Source organism: Drosophila sulfurigaster, chromosome 3 (assembly GCF_023558435.1).
Source record: "Drosophila sulfurigaster albostrigata strain 15112-1811.04 chromosome 3, ASM2355843v2, whole genome shotgun sequence".
In the NCBI taxonomy this organism is placed as follows: domain Eukaryota; kingdom Metazoa; phylum Arthropoda; class Insecta; order Diptera; family Drosophilidae; genus Drosophila; species Drosophila sulfurigaster.
Genome location: NC_084883.1, coordinates 5,381,876 through 5,409,557, shown reverse-complemented (window position 1 = coordinate 5,409,557; position 27,682 = coordinate 5,381,876). Strand labels below are relative to the sequence as shown.

The 27,682-nt window shown below is 36.6% G+C and overlaps 1 protein-coding gene, 2 long non-coding RNA genes and 3 other non-coding genes across 7 annotated transcripts; 1 reads left to right on the top strand and 5 right to left on the bottom strand.

The window, feature by feature from the left end:
• LOC133845738 (uncharacterized) lies at nt 1-22,730 on the bottom strand. The gene is made up of 4 exons (XR_009894811.1): nt 22,640-22,730; nt 18,996-19,056; nt 452-482; nt 1-345 (listed from the first exon to the last, which is right to left on the bottom strand). It is a non-coding gene; the product is annotated as an uncharacterized LOC133845738 (long non-coding RNA).
• Trnae-uuc (transfer RNA glutamic acid (anticodon UUC)) lies at nt 3,947-4,018 on the bottom strand. The gene has a single exon. It is a non-coding gene; the product is annotated as a tRNA-Glu (tRNA).
• LOC133841936 (general odorant-binding protein 56h) lies at nt 5,122-5,787 on the bottom strand. Its single transcript, XM_062274791.1, has 2 exons — nt 5,639-5,787; nt 5,122-5,570 (listed from the first exon to the last, which is right to left on the bottom strand). The coding sequence occupies exons 1-2, from the start codon at nt 5,693-5,695 to the stop codon at nt 5,208-5,210; spliced, it is 420 nt and encodes a 139-aa protein (XP_062130775.1). The 5' UTR covers nt 5,696-5,787; the 3' UTR covers nt 5,122-5,207.
• Nucleotides 22,731-25,621: 2,891 nt separating the features above from the next.
• Trnar-acg (transfer RNA arginine (anticodon ACG)) lies at nt 25,622-25,694 on the top strand. The gene has a single exon. It is a non-coding gene; the product is annotated as a tRNA-Arg (tRNA).
• A 104-nt stretch (nt 25,695-25,798) lies between these two features.
• Nucleotides 25,799-26,788, bottom strand: LOC133842627 (uncharacterized). Of its 2 annotated transcripts, none has more exons than XR_009894413.1 (3): nt 26,478-26,788; nt 26,186-26,408; nt 25,799-26,084 (listed from the first exon to the last, which is right to left on the bottom strand). It is a non-coding gene; the product is annotated as an uncharacterized LOC133842627 (long non-coding RNA). The 2 variants fall into 2 exon arrangements; XR_009894414.1 differs by having other exon boundaries at nt 25,799-26,071.
• Nucleotides 25,815-25,887, bottom strand: Trnak-cuu (transfer RNA lysine (anticodon CUU)). Its single transcript has one exon. It is a non-coding gene; the product is annotated as a tRNA-Lys (tRNA).
• Nucleotides 26,789-27,682: the final 894 nt, after the last annotated feature.

The window sequence follows — 27,682 nt, the reverse complement described above, 5'->3', positions numbered from 1 at the left end:
TCAGAGCCTGAGCCATTTTTGTTTGCGCCGCCGCGTCCCGAGTGATAAACAGAATTTTATTCAAATTACCCGGATGTTAGCAATTTGCTGTGACTGCTGCTCTTTGAGCTCGCGCGTTGATTTATGAACATAATGCAAGGTTAAAACTAAACTTATCTTCGATTCGACTTCATGCGAAATCGCTAACAATACGAGCATGAAAGGCGGTCAAGTCATGGGAATAGACACAACAGCCAGCCAAATCCACACATAATTTGATCCAATAACAGACTAGATAATCCATTTCGCTGCATTAATGGACTTTAAAAATTCTTAGCAAACTTTACCATTTATATTCGGATGAATCTGCAATTTGTTTGGGTTTTTGGAAATCTTTTAGTCGCACATCCAGTTGAATTTCTTCAGCCTTGTCTTCGGTTGCGAAAAAAAGTAAATATAATTGCATACTTACATATTCCATTTAATTTTAAGATATATGAAATCTGTAAAGAAATAGATAATATAAAAAAATTATTAAAAAAGCATTCAAATTAATGATAAGTACAAAATATAGACTAATTCTAAAAGAAAATAATAGAATTAAAATAAAATTCATAATTTTAAGTTAATTAATAGTATTAAATATATTTTAGAATTTATACTCATATTTAATATTGCAAACAACATAAAAAAATTTAGCCCAAATTTCTAATATGTAGCTTCAATTAATATTGTGTCTTTTTATGTGCGGAAATGACAAGTTAATTTTAAGATTTATTAGATGGAAATAAATTAATAAAATTATGCAGTAATACAACAAAAATATTGAAAAATTGTAGATTGTAATAGAGAAATTTATATTAAAGAATTTATATGCATAATAAAAATTGTAAATATATTCAATATTAAAATAAACTAATAAAGTCTTTATGTTCCCTAATACAAATTCCTAATATGCAGTTAAAATTAATTTTGAAGCCTGTTTATAAACTGGCAAAAAAAAGGTTTAGTTTATCAATATGGACACCATTGACATTTAATAGTATTTCAATTAGTAGATTTCAAATATGTATGCATAAGTGTATGTTAACATTAATAACAATTTATAAACCTCACCATTTCTGTGCCTATTCAATTGAAAAACTAAATTGTAGTATTTTTAGATAGGAACAACATTGATGTATTGCTTAAAACTTGTATTCTTATTGTGTTTAAATAATTTTCATATTAAAAATTTTAATTATGTACATATGTTGATATTACAAAGCATTTTGAAGTCGCTCAATTTATAAGCCTGTTTCAATTAATTTTGTAGCTTTTCATTTTCGCAATGACAAGTTAATTTAGCGCACTAACATGAGATTCAGCTGCAGAAATGGTATATTATTAAATGTGCAGATAGTCTAGGCTTAGTTGTAGTTTTTGAGACATGACTATAAACAAGACTAAGCAGACTGCCAAGTCATCCAGCATCACTTTGGTCTCCAGTGGCAACCACTAAGAAGCGAAGGCAACAACAGCAACCCTTTCAAAGATACAACAAAAGCGTAAACCCAAATCAACAGCAACTTTTACAATATATCCCATTGAAAAGCAGAGTGAGAGAGGTAGAGAATGAGAAAGAGAGAGAGACTTTTAACTCCCCCTTTCTGTGATGCGGCATCGTAACTACGTACAAACAATGAACTCATAACTCAAGTGACACTTTTTAACTTGACTGCATTTCATCATGTGGCATGTGGCACATGAGCGTTTGCTCTGCTTCTTCCTCCTGCTCATTGTATTCGTCGTCGTCTTCGTTTTCGTCTTCATCTGACTCTCTGTGTCTTGGAATATTGGAGTCTTTGGTCGACTCGGTCTGTGCTTTTGCTTGGCTTTTCTTTAGCTTCTTTTTGTGTTGTTTTCAGTTTCAACAATATTCAAATTGAGTTTTCCAGTGCAGGCAACGTCGACGACGACAACGACGACGACGACTGCGGACTGGAGTCATCCATCGTCAAAGTTTTTTGTTGCCTGTATTTGTTAGTTGATAAAAGGCCAGGCCATTATATGCATGGCCAAGCTGCACAATTTCAAGTGCGGTGTGTCCAGGTCTCTCCCTGACGAGGGCCAAGGGACGCCAAGATGGGGGCAACACAGACGGCAGGGGGAGGCACAACAAATTTGTATGCATACGGCTGCTGCTATGGCTACGCCCGATCCAAGCTACAGCTCCAACTACGACTCGACCTTTCAATTCAAAGTAGCTCAGCCTCGCCTGAAACTGAATCCGCAGCAAGCGATGGCATCGTGTCGTGTTTTCGATCGTGACACGATTTCAATATTTGAAATAATACAAATTTAACAAGAAATTATAAGAGAAAAGGAATATAGAAGATCGAAATACAACATTTTAATAACAAAATTGGAACTAATAAACACGTTCCAAATAAACCAAAATTAAAGAAAAAAAACTTTTTAAAGATGTGAATGTGAAGAATTACATTTATCCATTTTAAGAAAACAAAGTCCCTAAACTGAAAAAAGAAATAACGAAATCAAACATTTTTAAAATTGATGTTTTTCTAGAATACTTTATATTTCATAAAAATATCTAAATAACTTTGTTATTAATAAATTTAAAGTGTTGTTCTTTTAAACAGAATCTAATAGATTTCTATTGCCAATTCCATTCTCAACTTTTGTGGTAACAATAATTCGTGTCACGATTACATCTCCAATGCGCAGACGACCAAAAGAATCTTTTTTCGTTTTTGTAAATTGTCATTGACTGGTCGAATGGTGTGGGATGGCCATATAGAGATGGAGATGGAGATGGAGTTGGAGCGGGAGTGGGAGCATTCACTGTCCTTCAAAGAATTTCTTTGGCTTTCTTTCACATACGTAGGAAAATTTCGTTGTCTCATCATGTCGCCAGGCAGGGCTTGTCAACCTGCAACAGGCTCAGCTATGTGCTTATGTGCTCCATCTCAGCATCTCACCATCTCAACCCCGTGTTGCAAGTGCAATGAACTGACGTTGCAAGACTGGCGGCGTTGATTTATGTTATATCTTCTATGGTTACATTGCCCCTGTCCCTTCACATACTGCTCGCTTGTAGCCATTAAGCGCAGCTCATATGTTACCCGAGTACAGAAATACAGAGAAAGAGAGAGAGAGGGAGAGAGTTGTGGGAATGGGGCACGCACAGACGCACACGTGAAAATGATTTATTAGCGGTAATTGGTGTCACAATGTTCCAAAGAAAAAGGAAAGGATTGCCTTGCTCGCATCCATTTGGGGTTCAACTGCAGCCACCACCGCTTTAACCAAGCAGTTACCGGAGAAGTTTCGTCGGAGTTCCCGCATTTCACCCGCAGACAGTTGCGCGTTGTTTTAATTATCTTGATTTCAAACTTATTAAAATTGACAAATGATATTCGTAGACAACATCGCGTTGTCTTGTACCAAACAGGTTGTCGCTCACTCGATTGCAACTTCTTGCTTCTCGGTTGTCGCTTGTCGCTTGTCGCTTGTCAATGGCTGCTTCCTAGAACTGTCCGTGCGTGCATCGCTGCGTTCTGTGGCGACTCTTGATAAATCACGTTGGGAAATGCATTTGGGGAATACTCGGTATACGCATCTTGTGCATATTATGTAACGTGGTCAGCCTGCTTGTCACCTCTCTTATGTAGGATGCTGGGGTCTGAGCTCTGAGCTGGGCTTGGCCCTTGTACACACCTTATACGAGGAATTTCTCATCTTCAGCCTGAGCACAATATCACATCGATCTCACTTAAGATAAATAAATCTAATCAACTCACAAGTGGTTACACACAATCGCTTTTGTCACATGATCTCTGAGATGGCATTTTAATAAGTATTCTAAAATTGTGGGCGAATGTAATAATATAGATTACACAGCCGAATATTTTTAAGTTTCATTCTATTATTCACAATTTTTATTCATATATTTAAAAAAATTAATTTCCCATACCGGGAATCGAACCCGGGCCTTCTGGGTGAAAGCCAGATATCCTAGCCACTAGACCATATGGGATATATAATTTGTGTAGTTAAGCATTGTATATTTTGCAAATATTTCAATTATGTATTTTAGTTCATTGCATATTCTTAAAATGACACTTCGCATATTAAAATTAAATGTTTCTATCTACTTTAAAATAATGAAATTCCTTTACATTACAAAGTTACTTTGTTTTCATGACAGAATTTAAAATTTTTGAAATATTTACCATTAGGTAAAAGGGTATTATAACTTTGTGAAAGACAACAAAGCCATGTCAGTCTGTGCATAAAACACTGGATCTCAGTGACAAAATCAAATAACAAGCGTAATTTTTAATTTGCTTACTACGTTAGTTATCAAGTTATCAAGCGATCAAGAAAAAAACGTCCACATATGGTAAAAAGGAAACCGCTGTTTCATCAGCATAATGCACCGTGTCACAAGTCTATGGCAACAATGCTGAAATTGAACGAATTGAGGTTTGAACTACTGCCTTACTGGCTTTTTTCAGATCTCAAAAAGATAGATAGATAGATAAAAGAAAAGAGATATCGATCAAATGAGGAGGTGATTGCCGATACTGAGGCCTATTTTGAGGGCAAAAGTTCATCTTTCTACAAAAATGGCATCGAAAGGTTGGAGAAGCGCTGGAATAACTGTATAGCCGTAGATGGAAACTATATTGATGAATAGAAAAAAAATTTTAGAAAAAATGTGTTTTTCCTTCTTAGGCCGGGAACTTATTGAGCGGTGTGTTACTACTTAGTTGCTATGACTGAGATACTTTGAACTCTATAATATATTTTGAATGTAGTACTATATACATAGTATCATTGTATCAAAATCATCAATATTTTTGCGGTATATTAATTTGGTGTATTTTAGAAATAATACCGCATTGTTTTGCTTTTATTCCAAATACGTAAAGGGGATCTCACTGTCGATCACACTCGAATGCAGCTTTCTTACTTGTTCGAAATATTAAATTTGTTTACTTTATGAATTTACTATTAGCACTTCACTTTTGTGTTTTCAATAAGTTCTTTTTATTGACAACATCTTTTTCCAATTAATTTTTTTTTCTTTTTTTTTCACCGAAAAAACCCCATCACCAGAAATTTGCTTTACTGCAATATGAAACACAAACAACATTTATTGAAAATTCTTGTAAAACACTTTCGAGTCCAAAGAGTAGTCCTTCTTTATCGAATAACCAAGCTTAGTGAGCACCTGGATGAGGTCCCATCGTCTTGTGCTCCTTAAGACACATGGTTATTTTGAATGCGGTATCACAATCGTTGGTGCCTTTCAAGTCCTTGCAGGCATTCACACCGGAGGTTATCTCATCCATTTTATCCTTCATTTGTGGCACATTTCTGAGGGTGTTCAGCAGGGCATCCGCATTGAACTGTCCATTGACCATGTGACCTTGCTTCTCCATCAGACACTTGGTGTAGCACTTAAGGTTCTCATTGGTCGTGCTCTTCATGCCGCCCGTCATGAATTCCTTCAACTCCGCCTCCGTCATCTTTGTCTCGTCCATGCATTGCTTCATTAGCTGCTGGAAATTTGGATTTTGGCACTGGCAAAAGCAAAGTGTTCACACTCTTAAAGCACTGTTTATGCATGAAAGGACAACAAACAAGTTACCTGGACGACAACGGCCATCAGGACGACCAAAGTGGCTGAGAAGAGAGCTGCCTTCATTTTGCAATTGAGTTTCAACTGTGACTGTGATGAATTCACCAAAACAGTCGATGCTTTTATAAGGGCTTCCCAACGAAACGAAAGTGAGGCCAATTAAAGCAATTAAACTTTTTGCAATTGTTCAGTATTTGATTACGCACAATGCGCACAATTATTGCGCAATAGAATTTCCCTTCGATAACATACCTAGCAACCGCATTTCAGCGTTAAAAGTGTATGATATCTAGCTCACTACAAATGTAACAGGAAGTGAGATAGAGAGAAACATGAGCATTGAAATTAAGGTCAAATATTTAAATGCATTTGTGACAACTTCATTTTGTTCATACATTTTAAAAATATAGATGAATCAATAAATCAGTTAAAATAAAAAGAGTTCAATAAACATATTGGTCAATAAAAACCATATAATATAATTAAATATTAATATTTTTAAAATATAATGAAAAAGAAATCAAACTAAAATAATGACAAAAAAAAAAGAACAATTTGACTATTATTGCATAAAGATAATTTTGAATTTATAAATTGTTATTAACTTTATTACAAAATAAATCTTTAAATAAATAAAACAATTAAAAAATTTAATACACTAACATTAAATAAATACAGTTCAAAGATATTTCAAAGCCATAGGCTTATAAAATATTTATTAAAAATAAAAATGATTAATTTATTTTAATTTTTATTGAAAAAAATTAAATTATTTGTAATAAATGTGGTAAGGAAATATTTAAATTAAAAATAAAAAATATTAAAATTATTAAATTAGATTAAAAACATAGTATTTTATTACAGTAAAAATGTAATAGTAAACTCCATAATAAGTTTAAAATTTTATATCAATATGAATAAATTTTTACAGAGCTTAGTATTCATTTTTATAGGGTATGATATATACTATCATTGCTTTAGTACTTGCTGTATTTTTTTTTCAACATTGTAATTATATTTCAGTTGAAATAAACAGATATATCTATAAATCTATGTATCTGTAAAAGTCTGGTTCGGATAACCACCAGCAAACTTTCATTTACACAGACACATACACCCCCACACACACACACATACACACAGACAAAAGGTTGAACACAATTTGCTGTCTGCTTAAACAACAAATCAATTATTTATTTATTGTATTTATTCCATTTGTATTTGTGTGCGGCTGGCAAATTTTAGCTTTTGTTTAAGCCTTTGTGTAAATTATTCATCTCGTTGAGCTCCATACGAAATTTTCCCACTTTTCCCCCCGCAATTTGTTGTACGCTTTTCCCACATTTGACCAACAAATTTGCTGATAATTTCGGCTCTTTAATTTCCGAATATACTATACGTACGTATATGTTACATTTAAGGCCAGCCTGACAATTGCAGATTATCGACAAGGTCATTATTAAATTATAATTGAAATTATCTGTTCTTTCTATTTTGCTCTTAACAGCGCTTCCCTCGATCTCTCTCTCGTTCTCTCTAATTTGAAATTATCCAGTTAAAGTGTTATTAGTTATGGTCAGACAAAATTTGGAATGATGCAATTAGAGCAAAATCACGAAGCAAAGCTCAATTAAATGTGTAATTTCATATTTTAGCTCTAATCAAGTCACATGATTAGCAATTAATAAAATAAACTGTAGAGTAGAGTTTAGTAATCAACGAGCAGATACCCTAAAATTTAATTTCAAATTCAAAAACAGTTTTGTAGGTAAATAAATAAATAAAAAATATATAAAAGTACACAAGGAAAATATTGAAATTTATCATGTACAAACAATATTTATAGTAGGCTAGAATGCACTTGTATTTTTAGCCCTGGAAGTCAAGAAGCTTATGAAGCAATAAATATTAACTGTCGCTCTAGAAATGTCTTTCATCGGGCTCTCTCTTTGTTTGTTTTATATTTTATTGTGCATTTATTCTGCATAAACAAATCGAGTGGACTTTCTATGGAAACCAGTGCGCACTAACTGAAAAACAATTAAACAAGTAGTTCGCTCCGAAACAATCTCCTTCCTTCCCCGAACCGCCCCGCCCCACCACTTCTCGATGCGATAGAGAGAATATAACTTGTATAATTCTTTGGGCAAATTCAAATCAATAGCCAAACAATAAGTGGAGGCAAGTGCCATTTACAGGACGAGCTTGTCTCACAGTCTGTCCGACTGTCGAAAGCCGCATGAAAGCAATGCTGACAGTAGGAAATAATTTATGCTTTTGTTATAAAATGCGCACCTGCTTGGCCCATGCTACTTGCTACTTGCCGCTTGCCACTGACAGTGCTTGTGGCAGCACGCCCATTGGACTTGGTCTCGGACTCGAAGTCGGAGTCGGAGTCGGAGTCAGCCCCTAGTTGGCTTTTTACCAGGCACAGGCACAGGCAGCAGCAAAAGAAGACAAGCGCCATTAAAGCCAAAGAACTGGAACTGAATGGAGGAGCGACATCAGCGGGATAAGCGGGAGAGGGAGAGGGAGCAGGAGCGGGAGTTGGAGAGGGATAAACGGGCGGAGCAATGTTGAGGCGGCCCAATGACTATGAGTAAGAGTCGTTGACAAAAGACCGGGGCAACGGGAACGAATTGGCAACGTGCTAGCTGAGCGAGCGGCTGCTGGTGCTGCTTCTGCTTCTGCTTGTCATTAGTCAGCCAGGATAAGCAAAAGGACATGGCCATAAAAAGGGCAAAGCAAAAGACAGAAGAAGAAGGAGGAGGAGGAATGAGAGCGACTTTGTCGGGCAGGAACTACAAGGTGTGTCCTGTGAATGAATTGCTGAGTAACCAATAATGAAGTAAACTGTGCAAGAGTCCTGAATGTGTCATTGTGGCAGGACGAACGACTGAATGAGTGAACCAAGTAACTGAACAGTACAGTACCAACAGCACAATTCCCTGTCAGTTGCATTGTTTTGACCTGATTTACATGCCGATCCCAGCACAACTCAGCTCCGAAGCAGCAGCTCAGGGCCGATATTAGAAATGGCCAAGAGTTCGTACGTATTGTGGACATTTATAAATTACAAAAGGACTGGCTGCGAGTTGGCTAGCTGGATGGCTGGCTGACTGGATGGCTGGCGCCTGCTTCCTGGCAGACAGACGGCAGATGATGACAGGGCCAAAACAAAGGCCAACGTTAATGAGCCAAAAGAATGGCGCGAGAAAATAGACCAAGCAAATTGTAAGAAAGCAGAACTGTGTCACAATGTTTTGACACAGAGAAGCAGTGACCAAGACCAAGAAGGACTCAAAGAGAAATTGGAAGGATGAAAGGAAGGAAAGGAGGGAGGTGAAGGAAGAAAGGGGGTAGGTGCAACAGGACGTGGGACAACCGCCAGTCCGTGTAGCTAGTTAAGCAGGCAAAAGACAAAGTTGATAAAATTAGATTTGTATGGTAAATAGTTTGGTGGAGCGCGACGATGGCAGCAGTTGTGGCATGCCTCATGCCACACGCTTCCGCAGGGGCCGAAAGTTTAATAAATGTATAAAATTAATTAGCCAGTTGAATGTTCATTAACAGCTGGCGAGACAACGACAACGACAACAACAAAAACTACAACAGCAGCGAGAGCAATAGCAGAAAAAAGAACTGACAACTGTGTTAGCCACGGCTTAAAGCCCGCTGTCTGCTTGGTCGGAACTTTTGATCATCGCAATCGGACTTGGCAACGGGGTTCTGTTCTGGCCAACTTCTAACTCATATGTTCATCACTCATTTTAGCCCCTCCTCCGTCCACCGCACTCCTTTTCCTTGTGCTCTCTTTCAGTTGGCATTATTTCACACCTCCCGCTTGAGTTTTTCCCAAAATGTTTTGTGGAACTCCCGCTGAGAGTGTTGTTTTTTTGTTTTCGACTAAAGGCAGAAAGTGAAAACCCTAAATGTTGGCTGACCTTTAACAATGGCCCAGACCACGTGAGTTCTTTGTCTGTTAAAGGTTTTCTTCTCCCTCCACACTCCCTTTTTCTTTCTTTTCATTTTTGTTGCTGTTACTTCGCTGTTGTTATTGTTCATATTGTTGTATAGTAAATGTTGCAGTGGTTGCAACGTTGACCACAAAAGTGCCGGACTGCAGGAAATGAAATCAAAATTATTTTCGGGCATTGTGGTAGAGTAATTGGTTTTTCACTCAAATTTCATTACATATTTAGGGAGGGAAGACAAAGCCGGCAAACGATGTTGAGCGGAAGCATTTAAGAGCAACAGATCTGGAGGAGAGAAACAGTCTGAAAGCGGAATAAGTCGATATACAGAAACTTAACAATAACACAATGAATATGAAGCAATAACTTATTGTGTTTAACTAACTGGAAAATTAATCTAGACAAGCCTGAGACCGAATTTATTAAAAAGAAATTAAGAAAGAGCAGATCAAAATAAGAAAAGAAGAACAGTGTTAATCTATAGAGATCATTATAATATTACCTTTAACTCAAAAATTCTTGATACAATTTTGATATCTATAAATATGTTTGTGCTTTATATAAATGCAGCTACTATAGCTGCTATCAAAGATCGCTTATTAGTTGATTATTGGTACAGAATTTACGGATTTTAGCTCTACAAACATTAAGTAGTAGAAATAGAAACTAAGGTAATGATAAAGTAACAAAAAAAAAAGATAATCTTATTCTCAGCTATTGTTAAATATTGTTGATGGATGTTGATGGAATCTCTAATGGAATCGATGTATTAACATTGTAAAAATGCAATATATGGGCACACTGTTTATTGTGCCTCTAGCTAATGTAAGTAACAGGCAAAAGAAGTGATCTCTTCATCCTGATTAGCGATAAAGCCGAGACGATATAGCCATGTCGGTCTATTCGGCTACTGCTATCAAGATTTAGTTTTTGATTGACAATCTGGTATATTGTTTAGTCTATGGTATACTTAAAACTTCTTGGGTATATCTCAATATTTTTTGGTATATTAATTTGACATATTTTTAAAATAATACCACACAGTTCTCGCTTTTATGGGAAGCGAATGTCTCACAGACTATAACCATCTTATTACTTGTTTAATATTAAATCCCAACAACTACTGCTAGTAATTTTATTGGTTAAGAGTTATATTAACTAGACATTATCTTTAAAAAAAAGAGGTTACTTAAGACCAATATATGTTTAAAATAAATTAACATAAATAATTAAATATATATATTAAATATGAATATCTAATACATAGAAGTCATATTCATACTTTCCAAAGTGCAAAGCGTGCACTTCAATTATTTTCATCAAACATATTATTGCATTGAGCAAGAAATATAAATTTGTGTAGCCTGATAGATAACTTCAATAAAACGTGATGCACATTCAATTGGCTTCATTCCATCGGCATCCCTATAATATGGTATTCCCCCCTTCCCCCGCACGGGCTTAGAGCGTTGACAACAGACTTCGTTCTGTCTGTCCTCTTCAAAAAATTTAATTTATGTAATTCAACAGCAACACTTTTCGCCATTGGCAGCTGTAATTGAAATCGACTGAGTGCGAGTGCGAGTGTGTGTGTGTATGTGTGTGTGTATGTGCGTGTGTATGTGTGAGTGTAAGCATTCACAGCACTTGAAGCTATTTGGCAGTCAAAGACAGTCAAATGCTTGCGAGACGAAAAATGTTGGGAGAAAAAAGAATGAAAGAAAGAAGAAAAAAATTAAAAAACGAACGCACAGAGTTATTGAAATTAAACATCAAATGTCAGCGACAGGCAAAAACGGAGGCCAAAGCACGCACAAAAGCCAAAAGCGCAAAAGTCCTGCCACATGCATCAAATGGCGAGAGAAAGAGAGGAGTGAGAGTAGTGTGGAGAGATTGAGAATGAAGCAACAGAAATGAACGCAAAAAAAAAAATGGCTGCCACTTGGCTGACAAGTTGCAAAAGAGCAAAGCATTTAGAGTGTGGAGAGAAGACTAAAAGTTTTTGGCAAAAAAAAATATATATAAAGTCGATGCAAGCGCCGTTGAAGACAATTGCCCCAGCAAATGAAATCAAGCACAAGGAGCAGGCAGGAGCAGAAGCATCAGAGAAGCAGAGAAGCAGGAACTGTCGCCCGAGCAGGGAACACTAAATACGACGACAAGGGCTGCGCACAAATACAATTTACATGCGTACGTGTGACAGGGAAGGGTAACCAAAGCAGCCACCAGTTACCAGCATAGAGCGTCGAACAGTCTGTTGGGGGGATAGGGATCTGTAACATGTCCTTAGGATATTTGTATGCAAACAGGCACAATGCGTCTGAAATCGATATGCGGGCGCGCGTCGCGTCATTCGACGTCTAAGAAGCTGAGCTGCAGCTGGCTCTGAGAGCGAGAGCGGGCGCGGGCGACGGCGACGGCGGGTTGGCGGTCGACTCGAGCCGCATCTCTGGCTGGCAGATGACAGCCATGTGCAGCGGCGCAATCAAATGAAAAATAGTGCGAAGACGGCCCAGGACAGCAACAGCGACAGCGATGGCAAAACATCGCCGGCAGCGACGAAGCCTGAGGCAACAACAGCAGAGATACATCGCGAGATAGATTTCTGATATTCTCATAAACCGAATCCAAACTAGGGATGGTTGCTTTCGGCAAAAAAAAACACAAAAGTAGTTACGAAAAAGTGTTATAAATTGGGAACATATAGCATATTGGACTTTATTTGCCATTCGAAGTAAAGTGATTTTAATAATAGAATATTATTATTTTTATTTATTAACATCTCTTAAACATATTTAAATAAAAGAATTGGTAAACAATATATATATTATTACGAATTCATTCTTAGAGGTATTCATTAACTAAATATAACTATTAAGTCTGTATTTACAAAATACATTAATATTCATAATCAATGAAATTATTTTAAAGTAATTTAAATATTTATTTTATGAAACTCGAATCTTATTCATTATAAATGTAAATAATTAGATAAATTATAAATAAAATTTAAATATTTAATTTCCTAAAAATTTATTCATTTACAATTTGAATGGAATTCATTAAAATGTATTAATTAAATTAATTTTAATTTTCTATTCGAAAGGAATGCTCAAAATAGGATTGTGTATTTTTATTGAACACAATTTTGTTAATTATTACGTTTCTATCATATTTGGTTGAGTATTAAAAGAATAAAATAATAATAGGTACTTATTTATATTAAGAATACATTTTAAATTGTATTTTATATTTAATAAATCAACATATTTATTTATAAACTAAAATTGTAATCATTTTAACTGATAGATTATCCTTACAAATAAATTTAAATATTGGAATTGAATTGAAATGTAAAATCTTCTGCCTTTTATTTTGTTAAATTCTAATAAATAAATATATTTTTATTGGAAGGTATTTATTTATTCTATCCTCTTGTCACATAGTTTAAAAATTAAGTGAAATTAAAATCTTTGAAATATGGTTAATTCACCAACATTTCTGTTAACATACATACGTGCAACAGCTGTTAAACATGTTCACATTAACCCAATTGTCGAGAGAATCAACATCAAAGGCAAATCAATTATGGATGACACACAAGTATGTTCTCTGCTTTGATATATTTTTGCGAGCCTCTGTTTTTGAGGCATTCACCCAGCCCTGGTGGCATGTAAAACCAAAGCAGGGTGCTGCTTTTGATTATATCTTTACCGTTCACTGTATGATATATGCCGCCTGTCGCAGTCGCTGTTGCTTGATTTGTTTTGCACACATTACCGACTGATTGTCTATGCCACGTTCGCACTCGAGTGCGTATGACATTGCAGTCAAGTTGGTGAGTACTCGATACTCCGAAACCTGAATAAGCAATATGAGTACAACGAGTGCGATGCGAGTACCCATTATCCAGATGCCTCGTTGTGCGGCATTTGCTGCCTTTTCCCCCACACTTCATCTCTCATTTGATTGTGCAACTTTGATAAGCAATTTTGAATGGCCTTCGTTCCACAATTGTGCGTGTGTCACCAGCAGTCAAGTCACTTAGATAGTCATCAAATTAAGGCTGACGCAAATCAATGCATTGACTTGCCTCCGGGCAGCAAGCAGCAAGCTGTCTCATTGTTTGGCCAAGCCTAATTGCCAGCCAGTTTTTACTTTTCCTGGACAGGTGAAAATTGTTATGAGAGGGAACTCATCACACACACACACACACACACACATACCCAGCTGTCCTCTACTAAATGCAAATGAAAAACTTTTAAAATATGCCAAAAAAGAACTCGAAAAGTTGAAGTGCAGTTACATGAGTGTAAAATATGTTTCAGGGTTTCATCTCCTTGTGTGTTTGCTTCTTTTTATTCGGTAGCAAATTGGTTACAAACACAGCTGTCGACCCTTACGGGCCATAAAGTAAAAGACAAAAGGTTTTTTCCCATTCTTTTCCTTCTCATCTGCCCCAACACAAAAAATTACATTAGAGAAAAAAAACAAGGAAAACACGTGACTTGTTCGGGAGTTATAAAATGCCAAGGTATTTCAACATTTCATGGGTGGTCAAAAGGGTTCAAGTGGATGCCAATGCAAATATCGTTTGCCAGCCATTACAAAGTCATATAAATATTTAGTCTTTTCGTTTTGACCACAATACAGAACTGTAACTATGTTTGTGGTGGTTGCTTGACCTGCTTTTATAGAGCTACAGATGAGTCTTTGGTGAAGGGTCCTTCGATGTGGTTAACGCATAAATATTATAATATCATACTTGACCCACTCTGTGGGTTTGTTTAGTCCAGGTTAACAATAGATTTGTGTTCAAATTCTCTAAATTTGTTCGGTCAAATAACTTTAAAATTACTTTTCAGTCTATAAACAATAATTCCAAACTGAACTAAGGCCGAAATATATGAAATGTGATGAATGCTATGATCGTTAAAATAAACTTTAATAGCATACATTTTAAAGCATAAGGCATAGTTTGTTTTTAACTACAGTAAGATTGTTGTTCTTTGACTAATTTTATCATTAAATCTTCCCAGTGTGTCATTATAATAACCATTAAATCATATGAAATTATAACTAAATTACTTTGAGTGCTTTCTTTGACATTTCGCTATCATTTGAGCTATGATCTATTTGTTTGACCACTGAATTTAACGTACAATCCATAAATATTCACCATCACCGTTGTTGAAAACTGGCACAACAAACTTCCGACAAATCTGATGGGAATCAAACTCAGCAAAAAGAGAGATACACATACTACATACAAGTATGTAAATACTATCATATAGATACATGTATGTACATACATATGTAGAATTCCCATTCTGTGGAGTTGCCTTCGAGCTGATTACGATTGCGAATTGCAAATCGATGCCAACGACGATATAAACGTAAAAACCGCACGGTAGGAAATTTGAATAAAATGCAATAAGACAAAGAAATGAAGACAAACACATGCATGATAATTTGTACCCGTCGTTGTACTTGTCGGCACTTTGGGCATCCCCTCCTCTCTCCTCTCTCCTCTCTTTCCCTTGCCCAATTGCTTACCATACTCCCTAGTTACTGACTGGATCCCTTCCTGTATGCAAAACTGCGGCAGACGTAGACGCAGACGCAGCTCGTGCGTGCAACTCGTGATGATGATACAGTAAAAATAAAAATAAAAATAAAATAAAAGCAACAACTCAACACAACTCGAACACGGCAAGGCAACAATGCTAAACTATCCAAGCCACAAAATACATCAAAATGATGTGGTTAAAACCAATGCAAAAACAAGTTCTCAAAGGTGGTTAAGAGGTGTCTGCGGGTTGCGCTGGAGACAATCACACACACACACACAAACACTCTCGTATTCAGCTCTGTCTATGGTACAATGAACTACAATCGATGCGATGTGCACTGACTACACCTATAGTATCTTAAGTGGAACCCAAACCCAAACCCAACAACGTGTTGTTGTTCCTCTTGTTGTAGCTCTTCATGTTTCTGGATTGCGCAAAAGTCAGAACGATGTGTTTGAAAATCAAAACAGAACAGTTGATTGCGTTTTAAAGATATAATGAACGTGAAAAGGCGTTGCACGTGATACCTGCTTGGCACATTTATAATTTAAAGTTAACACGAAGCTTCTTTGAGTATATTTTAAAATACACAAAAACGGTTTTTGTATAGCAAATATTTTCTTTTTTCTTTTTGTATATCGAATATATCCAAGAATGGATATTGTTTGAAATAAGCTAGTAAGTTTACCAATTAAAAATAAATGTAGTAAGTTAATATAAAAATAACTTCAGTTTAAAAAATTTAAATATGTTTTTGCAAGATATTTATAATTCAAGTAGTGAGAAAGCTTTGTAATCAGCGCTTTTCTATCCTTACTAACTTACTATTTAATAAGACTCAAAAGAAACAAACAAATTTTATTTTTATGAAGTTTCATTCAAATTTTTAAAAATAATTTATACAAATTAATAAAACCATTTGTTCCAGATGGCTTACAAAAATCCCGAGATTATAGAAAAATTATTTTCTATGAATAGAATTGTATACCCAACAAAGTACTCAACACTTTACTAATGAAAAAGTTTGATGTACTATTTGAAAACTTTTTCTAATTATACGCAACTACTCTAAATTTCGCAATTTTGAAAAGAATAACAAGAAGTATTGAAATCAATCTAATTTATTATGATGGAAATGGGCGAGGGGAATAATTTGGTTGCAGATATAACAACATCAGGTTTATTACCGCAATTGCAAGCAAGTACAACTAATGGTAGTTGTCCAAATGCTCAGCTATGGTTGGGGTTGCAATCGAGTGTGTGGGTCTCAGAGGGAGGGGGATGGTGGGCTGGTGCTGAGAGCTGGCAAATGCAACTGTCTGACCTTACGAGCTGTAAATTATGCATCTATGCATAATTTATAACTTATGCGAGGCCGAGCCCAACCCCCGAAACATTTTGCCATAGACAGATGCACAGACAATGATTAGGGCCACACACATACACAGACATACTTACACACTCGCACGCACACCACTACACGCATTCACACACAAATACTAGCCCATTATTAACATTATAGTGGCGACCCTGAGATGCAGGACGCAGGGGCACTGTCCAGTCGTGTGGACAATTGCAATTGCTTGGCAGTAATTTTCAATTTAATTATAGTAATACACACACACTCACACATGCATGAGTTCACACATTCATACACACACACACACTCAGGGAGAGACAGTCACAGTTAGTTGCCTAAGTGCAGATTTGAGCGCATTTGCACTTAAGCCTAAGTTTTATGGCTTGACTTTGCCTTAGGACGTCGAGTGTTTGCGATTTGGAGGCTGAGTCTCAAGTTTCAAGTTCGTTCTCCGTGTGCTAGAGATGGTATTTGGTCGTGACACGAATTGTCATGCAATTTGATTGACACATCTTACAAGCCTTAATCAACAAAAGTCTAGAAATTTATTTATTTGTTTAAAGTAATCATATTGTTAAAACTGTTTTAGCGTGATCAGTGTAGCATCCTTGTTCAATGTCTTCATTATCTTTATGCATTATAGGTTTTCATTGTTAATATCAACTATCGAACTGCTTAACCTTGACTTCCCAAAGATAAAAGATTACATAAAATAAGCTAAATTAGTTATGTTTATCGATTGCAAGTCGTAAATACATTTGGGTTGCTAATAGACACTTGGAGTAATCTTTAAAAGTATTATAGCATCTTAAATTTAAATGAATTATTTATTTTCCATCGAATAATTCACATTGAATAACTTCCAATACGTTCAACATTTCCTATTCGCACTGAATTCATACATGCTTTCAAATATCCATCATCTCAAATTATGCTTTCGATACTTCTAATTCACACTCAACTCTAACATCCCACAATTTATCACCCATTATGATTGAATAAAATATAAAAATAAAATAACATTTTCAATTTTAATAAACTATTTATTTCATATTGAGAAAGCACACTGTGAATACTTTCCAATACTTTCAACATTTCTTTTTAACACTGAACTCTTACGTCCCTCAAAATATCGCCCATCTCTAATTATGCTTTTCGAGTTCTGAGCGATTGCCACAGTGCGTAAATCACATGCAAATGTCGAGTGCTTGTAATGCACTGACAGCACATTGTCCTGCCTGCCTGCCTATTGTCCTGTTTGTTCTGTCCCTTTGTCAGTCGCTTGCATTTCGCCATATTAATTATGCGGTAAGTGCGGGAGCAGGCACTTAACCGTTTCACCTTTCATCTCCTCTGCCTGAAGATGCCATCCACCCTGTCGCAATCCATTTGCCTTTGACCATCAGTGTTTTCTTTTTTTGATGTAGTTTTCATTTTCGCACGTATTCCTAGACCAAAACTTATCCATAACACATATAGCAAATGAGTAACGCAACCTGCAAGCTGTGAATTGAGAGTTGAGAGGGGGAAGGGAGGCAACAGGACAGTGTTCACTCGTAAAATGATGGTCACGTAGGGTGTACGTGCTGTTGATTTGATGGTCAGTTAATTATTATTTTTTGTGTTTATAGAGCTCAAGCTGTGGTAACTCTCAGCTCTACCTGACTCGTGTGTGTTTGTTGCCCATAATATGCATGCGATATACATCGCATATCATAGAAAGGGGTTGGGCTTGGCCCGAAAGATGAACGAAGCTGAGCTGAGTCAAGGTTATATTCTAGCAAAGCTATGAAGTGTCTCATAAAAGTGGCTTGAAGTGACTAACGAAAAATGCTGAGATGTGCGCACTATGATACGAGTGCAATGGCATGGAATGGGATACTAAAAGGCGGAAACACCAGATACGTAAACATAATATTATACGTGTGAATGAGAACATGTAGAAAAAGATTAAAATATGAGCACACAGATATGGCAGAACCATAACCTAATACAATAATCTTAAATTGGCAGCAATGAACCGAAGCGTTAGAATTTTTAAATTACCCAAGCAATTTTTGAAGCACATATTTAAAGTTCTGTGTCCTGATTGATGACTAACTAACTTTCTGTTAGACCACAGTCCAAATGAAAAAAAAAAAGAAACAAATAAAAAAATAAAACAGTGAGAATCCCATTCTCAATGAAAGCAAAACTGTGCAAAATTAATATTCTAAAAAATTCCTAAATATGCCGTCAAGAATATCTGGTATATTGATATAACAAGTACTGTAGAAAAAAAGTATAGGTCTATTACTTTGAACAGATGGACAGACAGACGGACAGACAGGCGGGCATAGATAAATCGTCGTGACTGTTGACAATGATCAAGAATATATATACCCAATGGGTAGCGAGTATAATTAATTATTAACAATACAAAATAATAATATAAAATTATATTAAAATCATAAACTTACCGTGTCATAGCTTAATGTAGATTTTTATTGCAATAAAGATAGATTCCTTTTGAAGTTAAAACTGTAAATAAAATAAAAGAAAATTAAAATGTTAAAATTGTCCAACAATCAATAAAATATATCGATGCGACAAAGTACTTTATAATGAAAGCAAGTGAACAATCGTTTTAATTAAACACCATAAAATTAGTATCTTTATTAATCTTAAAACTATACATTAGTTATGAAATGATTGTGAATCTTTAGAAACTTCTACCCCATTCAAAAATAAGTTAGGATACCTCATTAGCGATCTCAGGAATAAATGAACTGAAGCCCACTCAACAAGAATGACTTCCTGGTTACTGACGCTGGACGTAAGAAAAACAGTAACTGAACCTTAACCTACCATCAGGGAAACAGCATTCCCATTCTCTGGAGCAAAATACTTCCTTCATACTTATGATTAACAAAGTTTTTTTTTATGGGCCACGCCACAGCCGGACTCGCAGTCGGAGAGCGAACAGAGCAAGTTTAATTTGGGCCGCGACCTGCGTCCTGCGTCAATGCTGCGCCTATTGAGCCCACAGATTAATGCCACAAAATTCATTGGGCCCACAATGTTGTAATGAGATGACGACTTTTGATTATAATGATTATTACGCGTAATCGCCGCTACATGTGCTACATGCAGCGCCATCTCGCATCGCATCGCATCGCTTCACCTTGTTCTCTTCTCGCCTCACCTCACTTGTTTCAGCCGCTGTTTATTGATGAAGTACGAAACGAAACGAAGCTGTAGCTGACGCTGCCCCACGGCCAAAAGCAAAAGCCTGGGACACCTGTGTGTATATTATTATTACACATCACAAGCATGAGCATCAGCATTGGCTAAGGTCCGGTTCCTGAGCCTGGACATGCCATTGGCACTGAACATGCCTCTGACTCTCTCGCACAGGGACTGAGCTAGGGACGTTGATATAATATAGATATAGTATCATTTTCAGTCATTTTGTCGCAGCGATATTTTTGAGTTAATATTATTATCTAATATTCAATTATTTGGTCAAATTAAGAAATTTGTAGTTATCAAAAATGGGTTCTAAAACATTTTGCAATTTCTTAAATTGCGAATTAGGATTTTTGACGGTGTTGACATTGTCAATTAGCAGATTAAAGTTCTGCTCACTGCTCGAATTCGGGGATATTGCGAAAATTGCTTTCGATGACTGTTAATGAGATGACAGCGATATTTTCGAAAGAGTGTGTCGATATACCCTGTCCCTCACAGCCATTTAACAGTTCCAACTTAATCTTAAGTTTCTCTGATAACGCACCTCCCTTTTTAGGTAAAAATGTTGCAATTTGTTATCAATTCCCGATAAATCTATCTTATGGTTATGGAAAAGTTAGGTCGCAGTCATGTAAATCCGCTCGTCATCGGGTGATAATTTAAGTGAATCGAGCATTTGGGAAAACCAAATGTGGAGGATAAAGTGCATCTGTAAATTTATTGGAAGGTAATTAGGACCTTGCATGTTTGGGACTGGAATCACGTGTTATTATTCATGAACAATGAAATATGATCTTATGGATGAAAATTATTATTTAAATTTGCTTTACAAATCTTCAATGTATCTAAAAATTTAGCTCCGAAATATCGATGTTGGATAAAACGCTTTTAAAGCAAATATATTATATATATTATTAATTAAAATTATCTGAAGGATTGTGAATCGAAAAACTTAAGTAAATAAATATGTAGAATTAAAAAATTCGAGAATCAAGCTCAAAAATAAATTGCTTCAAAGACGTTAAAATGTTCATTGAGAAGTTGGTTGGACTGAATAACTTAGTATATGCCTTTAACACTTCATTCTTGAGCTTCTTTGACTCTCATCTCTCCATTCTAAATGTTGTTGTTAAGCAACTCTTAACCATCTTGAATCATTAATTTGGTGCATTACAAACTGTAATTTGGTATAAATATAAACCCTAAGCTAAAAACCTTCTTCGTCTTTGACCCGATCAGTGTGGGCAATCAAATGATCATCAGTGTTGGGTAAGTCTCATATGCTTATATGAGCATGGGTGTGTGTGTGTGTGTATGTAAGTGTGTGTAGAAGCTCAAGAGCAGACTCAGTGAACGACTGACGTAACAACGAGTTAACAAGATAATAACAGTAGCGGCGTCGCACCGGACGAGTCGTTCAGAGTGAGGCGAGCCCCACGAGTGGACAGCGAGACTGCAAGACAGCGGGATTGGGTGACTCCTCTCTCTCTCTCTCACTCTCTCTCTCCCTCACTCGTTCTGTGGCACTGCAACTAACTCAACGTCCCGCTCTGTTATTTAGCTGCATGTGTGTCTTCACAATGTGTGAGTGCGCTGGCTTTGAGTGACGTGCCGTGCGCATAAGTGACTGATGGCCGGCGACGTCCAGCGCCCAGCCCCCTTTCTTTGTGCTGTTGTTGCCTTTGCTGGCTTTGCTGCCACTGCTGCTGGCCAAAAGACCATAATCAAGTATGCTAAAAAGACGCGCAACCAAAAAGGAAATTGAAATGAAATATGTATGTACACACACACATATATACATACACATACTTGGCGTGCGTGCGTGTGTTTGTTGGCAGCGTCCATTCGCGTTTACTCTTTCATGGTATTTCGCACCTGGAGCGGCGGCTGCGACGGCGGCGCTCAGCTTGTTAAGCACAGCGTCGTTAACACTTAAGGTTGTTATTGTTGTTGTTGTTGTTCAACTTGTTCTTGTTGTTCTTGCTGTTGCTGCTGCTTCTCGCTTCTTGCTGCTTGCATTGCCAACAAGCTCATTAGTTTCATAATTAGCTTTCGTTATGCTTTTCGTGTATTAATTAGGAGTTATTGCAGCCCTGTCCAGGCGCCGTGCCACGAAACAACACTCAACGCCCTGGCAAAACACTGGACACTCTCTCCCTCCCCACCATCTTCTTAAGCACTGAGCACTGCACTTACATGACCATGAAGGAGAGAAAAAAAAAGCTCAAGACGAAGAGTAGATGAAAAACACGCGCATATCAAACTAACTCAGCTCACATTGGTCAGCTCTTGTTGCTGTTGATGTATTCCTCTTATTATTATGCTTTTTACCTCCCTTTTTTTTGTTGTTACTCTGTAGCCACGACTAATGCACAGATAATGATGCTGCGGCTTTGATCGATTTGATAACAATTTAATTTCAAGTGAACGCACATGTTTTTCTCATTCTCATTCTCTATCGCAGCTTTTGTTTTTGTTACAAGTTGAGATGGAACATAATCGATTGGGCAATCGATTAATCGATAGTTTTTGTTTTTGTCGAACAAGCAATCGAGCTTTATCGATTGCTCCTTTTTTCTTCAACAAAAGTATGGCTAAATTAAGTATGCAAATTTTACATGAGATTCAGTTTTCATATATGTATGAAATTGTCATATAATAAACTTTTAGAGGTTATGTACGGTATTTTAAACAATATTAATTATTTATTTAAACTAAAAAATGTGATGGTCTTATAGCTGTAAAACCCACTGAAGTGACATAAATAATTTTGTTATTTTAATAAATATAAAACTTTTATAAAACTTTCTTACCTTTTTTTAATTTTCCGTCTACTTTTGAAAATAATGCTCAAATCTACATATTTTCTCACCAAAGATTTTATCTTGATAATAAAAATAACACAAATTAAAAAAATAACACTGAAATTCCTCGTATTGAAATGTTAACCACAAATGAAAACTTCAAGACCAATTACTTGACAAATTGTCATAAGTTATGAATTTATAATGTGACCAAATAACAAAAGACAATATATCAAAAAGAAAATTTAAAAAAAAATACTATGCCAGTAATCAATATTCGATATACAATTGGCAATTAATTGTGCAGCCCTACCGATAAAACAGATTTGACTTTGATTTGATGTGTGAGCAGCCGTTGAAATTTTTAAGCTTGCCGCTAACTGCACTTTAAGCCCAACCCAACGAACCCAATCAAAGTTCAGTTGGGCTGTAGCTTGCACAATTGCTTGCACATAACAAAAACCAAATCTCACATAATAAACATACAATATATCAGCAGTACTATAAAAAATGCTGAGTAAACCTTATTAAAAAGGGATAACGGCGCTCGAGCAACGCTAATGACAATGCCAGCAAGGATGAATGCTGCCTCTTGTAATGGTTTGGGTGTCCTGTGTGTGTGTGTGCGTGTGTGAGTTGTGCAAACACACACGTCACTCAGCCACGACATCCTTCCGGTGCAGAGTAAGGGGGCCAAGGGCTTAACGCCGTTAATGACCAAGAACAGCAACGGCCTCAAATGGCTGCTCGACCTCAAACTCATACTCAACCTCGGCGTCGAACTCTGCAACTCGTTATGACGATTTTATTACGTGTATTCTCAACAATTGATGCTGCAATGTCATACGTCAGCAGAAGGTGAGTCAAATCAGCGCACAGGACCCAGAGAAGGAAAAACAATCATGACACTATGCAACATAAAATTATAACAATGTGTATAAATAGCGTTTAAAAACTACATTTCTATTTTATGTATATAATTAAAAAAAAATGTTAAGAAACCTAAGCAACACTGGTAAATATTTTAACTAGAATATCGATATTTAAAAATCAATCGATATTTGCAAAATTCCTATCTACGGTGGGTGAATAAATATAACAGAAATTCGTCCGATGATTATAACACTTTTTAATTTTCCGTTTATGTTAAACAGTACAAATAGCTTAAAAAAAAAACAAAGATTAGATAATAATAACCATCTCTAAATTATTCTTAAAGATTTAAAAAATACTTTATATTTATGTAAATTTGATGTTTATTATTATGCTTTATTTTTGGATATAGCGTTAGTTTGATATATAATATGTAAATCTTATTTGTACGGAGATAACAAATAGTTACAATTAAGTTAGACTAAGAAACAATCAATCCGGTCAAATAGATAAATAGTACATACAAAGGAAACTTTATTATGCGCATATTTATGTAATATCGAGCATATTTTGACCGGTCAATGGAATACCTTTAACGAAATCGAAGATCGTAGAAAATTGCACCGTTTTCATTAAAATGAGTTTTAAATAATATATATTGGTTATCTTGGAGATATTATGATTTAAAGTTATATTTTTAAGTTTTACCTTTACTTAATAGTTTTTTCAGTAAAAGATCTCTTTTGAAAATAAAACTTATTCTACTTTGTTGCACAGTGTGGTTTGAAGGCACAACCGAATGAAAATAATGAAAAGTAAAACTGCAGCATAATGTTTGTTTGCTCGGGCAATGGAAATTTATGTGTTTCCACCGTCTGGAAAAGGCATTAAAAAACTTTTGCCCAAGACTTTATTTGCGAAAAAGGGTTGGACAACTGGCCATGCCACACCCCAGTGTCTCCCACTGCCTCCCTGCTGTGTAAGACCTGGGACAAATCTGGCGTGGCGTGGCCAATGCAACTTAATTAAATTTCGAAATACTTTTGCCAAGGCTCAGGAATTATGATGCAAAATGTTTTGCTGTTAATTACGAAATTTGTAAAACTCAAAGTTCAAATTGCAATTTGTATTCATTTGTGAAGCCGCCATTAAATTTGTTAAGCGTCGCGTCGCTGGGTGAAATTATAAATTAATGCGGGCGGGCGGGCGGTCTGGTTGGTTGTCGGGTGGCTGTGGCTGTCACAACGGACACCTCCGGTTACACTCTCCCTACGGCTGTGAAACCCCAAAACCCCCACCACCACCACCCGTAAACCAAACCAAACCAAACCAAACTCATGCGAAGCCAAGCCAACCATTCAGCCACATAATTTAAATGCATTTCCTTCGGCGCATTAATTTCCTAAGCTTTTTTGCATACCAAAAATCCCGCACAAAACTGCGTTGAATGTAATCCCACGAGCTTTAAAGTCACGTGTGTGCGTTGCGACCCAGGGCTGGAGAGTGAGTTGGAGGAGGGGGATGTTGGTGTGAGTTGTTGGCGAGACTGACGCAACAAAAGCGTCGATGGCAACGTCGACGTCATTGTTGTTGTATTTGCATGTAATAAATGTATTTGTTTATCCCCTCTTCTAATTTTTACTGCATGTTGAAAATATTTTACAGGCGCCGAGCAGTGCGAGCGAGAAACAAAGAATTGAACAGGCGGAGGACGCGATTGCAAGAGAGGAGAGGAGAGGCGATTCGGTCTGCTCTATTTGTTTATTCAACGAGCTTTGCGTGAAGTTTTTTGTAATATAAATTGTCCTGCGGCTGGGCACGGGGCCAAAACACTGGACCACCTCCTTTTTGCAATGCAGCAAGCGAATTTCAAATACGAGCGAGATGGGAAGAGCAAGAACGAGAGAGAAAATATGAGAGGCACGAGTGTGTGTGCATTGCAGCATGCAAATAGCTGAAGGTCGCTTAACAAAACAGCTTTCACTCCAAGGTACAACATAGCATATTTGATTAGTCGTGTATCGAGATTGCTTTACTGCTGTGAAATGGAAAGTCAATTTAAATTACTTGTTTGTTGTTTTTTTTTTCATTCAGAACAAACACGCAAGCAAAAGCTCACAAGTACTCATAAAATAAATCTTGCTTGTTATTTAATTCATGCCAAGAACAAATTCAACGGTCCTGTGGCGCAATGGATAACGCGTCTGACTACGGATCAGAAGATTCCAGGTTCGACTCCTGGCAGGATCGAAAGATTTTTTTTTGCTAGAAATATGTTATTTTATGAAAATAATCTTGCTTGCACAATCATAATATTAAAAAATTAAATTATTTTTTAAGCAAAGAATAAAAAAACAAAAAATTGATTTTCGCCCAACGTGGGGCTCGAACCCACGACCCTGAGATTAAGAGTCTCATGCTCTACCGACTGAGCTAGCCGGGCAGTTGATAACCAGATCACCAAAAGTTCATTTGAGCTTAGGCACACGCACATACGTTTCTTCTTTTTATAATTTGTGCGAGCTTTTTGTTGCTTTTTCTGTACAACTGTTTTATGTCTTTTGATTTATTTTTAGATTTCTCAGTTTCGTTTATGCTTGGTGTTTGGTTACCATGTGCTGTGGTGCCTTTCATGCTTATCTATACATAATACAAATGAGATATATTTTTAACTCAATTGTATATGTTTTAATGTGTAGCAAGCTTAGGCTACTTTATGAATAAATTCAATATAGAAATACCTTAGCGTTCATTCATAAAACGTTGTAACAAATGATTGCTTCAACTCGTTGAAGATCACACCGGGAAATAGTACGGTTAAAAATAGCCCAGCGGCCAGAATTCCATTACCAGCCAACGAGTTCACCTTTTGCTGTTGTTCCGCTTCTCAGGGCAACTCACACACATAGAAACGAGTAAGCTACAAAGATTTGTGTGTGATGAACTACATGGGAGTATGTGTAACTGTAGCATAGTAGAAAAATGTTTATTCATAATCATTTGTTACGCTTAATTGTTGTCTTTGCGGTTTACCTCATGGTTGCTTTTGTGTGTTCCGACCGCAAATTGTTTTTAAATTCATTTCTCTCATCTCGTCTCGTCTCGGTGTCGATTCTTGCTTGTATCTCGTATCTCGACGGCGTGCGGCAAATTACAAAAGCCGAATGGGTAGCCTGAGAATTTTTGATTATTGTCATTATATATTGAACTGAACTGAAAGCATTGCCCAAACCAAATCCATTTGGAAATATTTTTGTTCTATACCGTGTAAACATTTGAAATGCCTCAAAGGGAGTATAATGATTTAAAAATCAAGGTTACAAATATGTGTGTGAACATTATCGTATTTAGATAATAGTATTCTTATTTATTTGTACAGCAATTTAAGATTGGTTCTTTGCAGGGTATTTCAATTCGATCATTCACTGTTAATTGCTTTTTCTGTGTGGAATCATGTGTGAGGCGTTGTTCTTTCTCGGAGATATTTCCCACCATCGCCGACTCCTCCATTTGCTGCTGCCTTTTATGACTATTTGCTGTTTATTTTTGTTGAAATTTTTAAATCCGCACGCGTTCAGATTTTGGCTTTTGCCAGCCTCGACTGCATCCTTCGCCATCCAGTCAGCCAGTCAGCCCCTGTGTTGCTGGTGTTGTTGTTTTATTATCCTTTTGCTGGCACTTTTTTTTATGAGTTAAGCCAGACGCGGCTTATCTATGTGACAATGCGGTAGGCACCAGCAAACTGAAATCCCAGCGATTCCATGGCGGGTCGAAGTGGGTTGAATGGGTGGCGAGACGGGCGTGTGTGGCAATTGCCTTTATTGCCAGCCTACCCAGTTGCGTCTGATGGCAGCGGCAAACCCAACCACCGTTTCATTCATAAATAAATTAAATAAAAATATTTTTTCAAGCCGCAAGCCATGCAACAATAACAAATAAGGCGGCCTGAAAAACAACAACAACAACAACAACAGCAACGACGAAGTCGACACGACAATATCGAAATGCCAAGAAATCTGCATAATGAAGCGTAATACGCAAATGGTATAGAGTTCTCTTCTGATTGGGGTGTACGATGAGCAAAAACTTGGATGGGGGGAAATGAAGTGCGGTTAATGCATGGCGTCCTCACAATTGAATGATTTAAGGTAGACAGCATAATTATGCGCACCAAAAGACTCAAAAGAAGAAATCCTGCGATTTAAGTTTAATGGAAAAAACAATATAATATAACGATC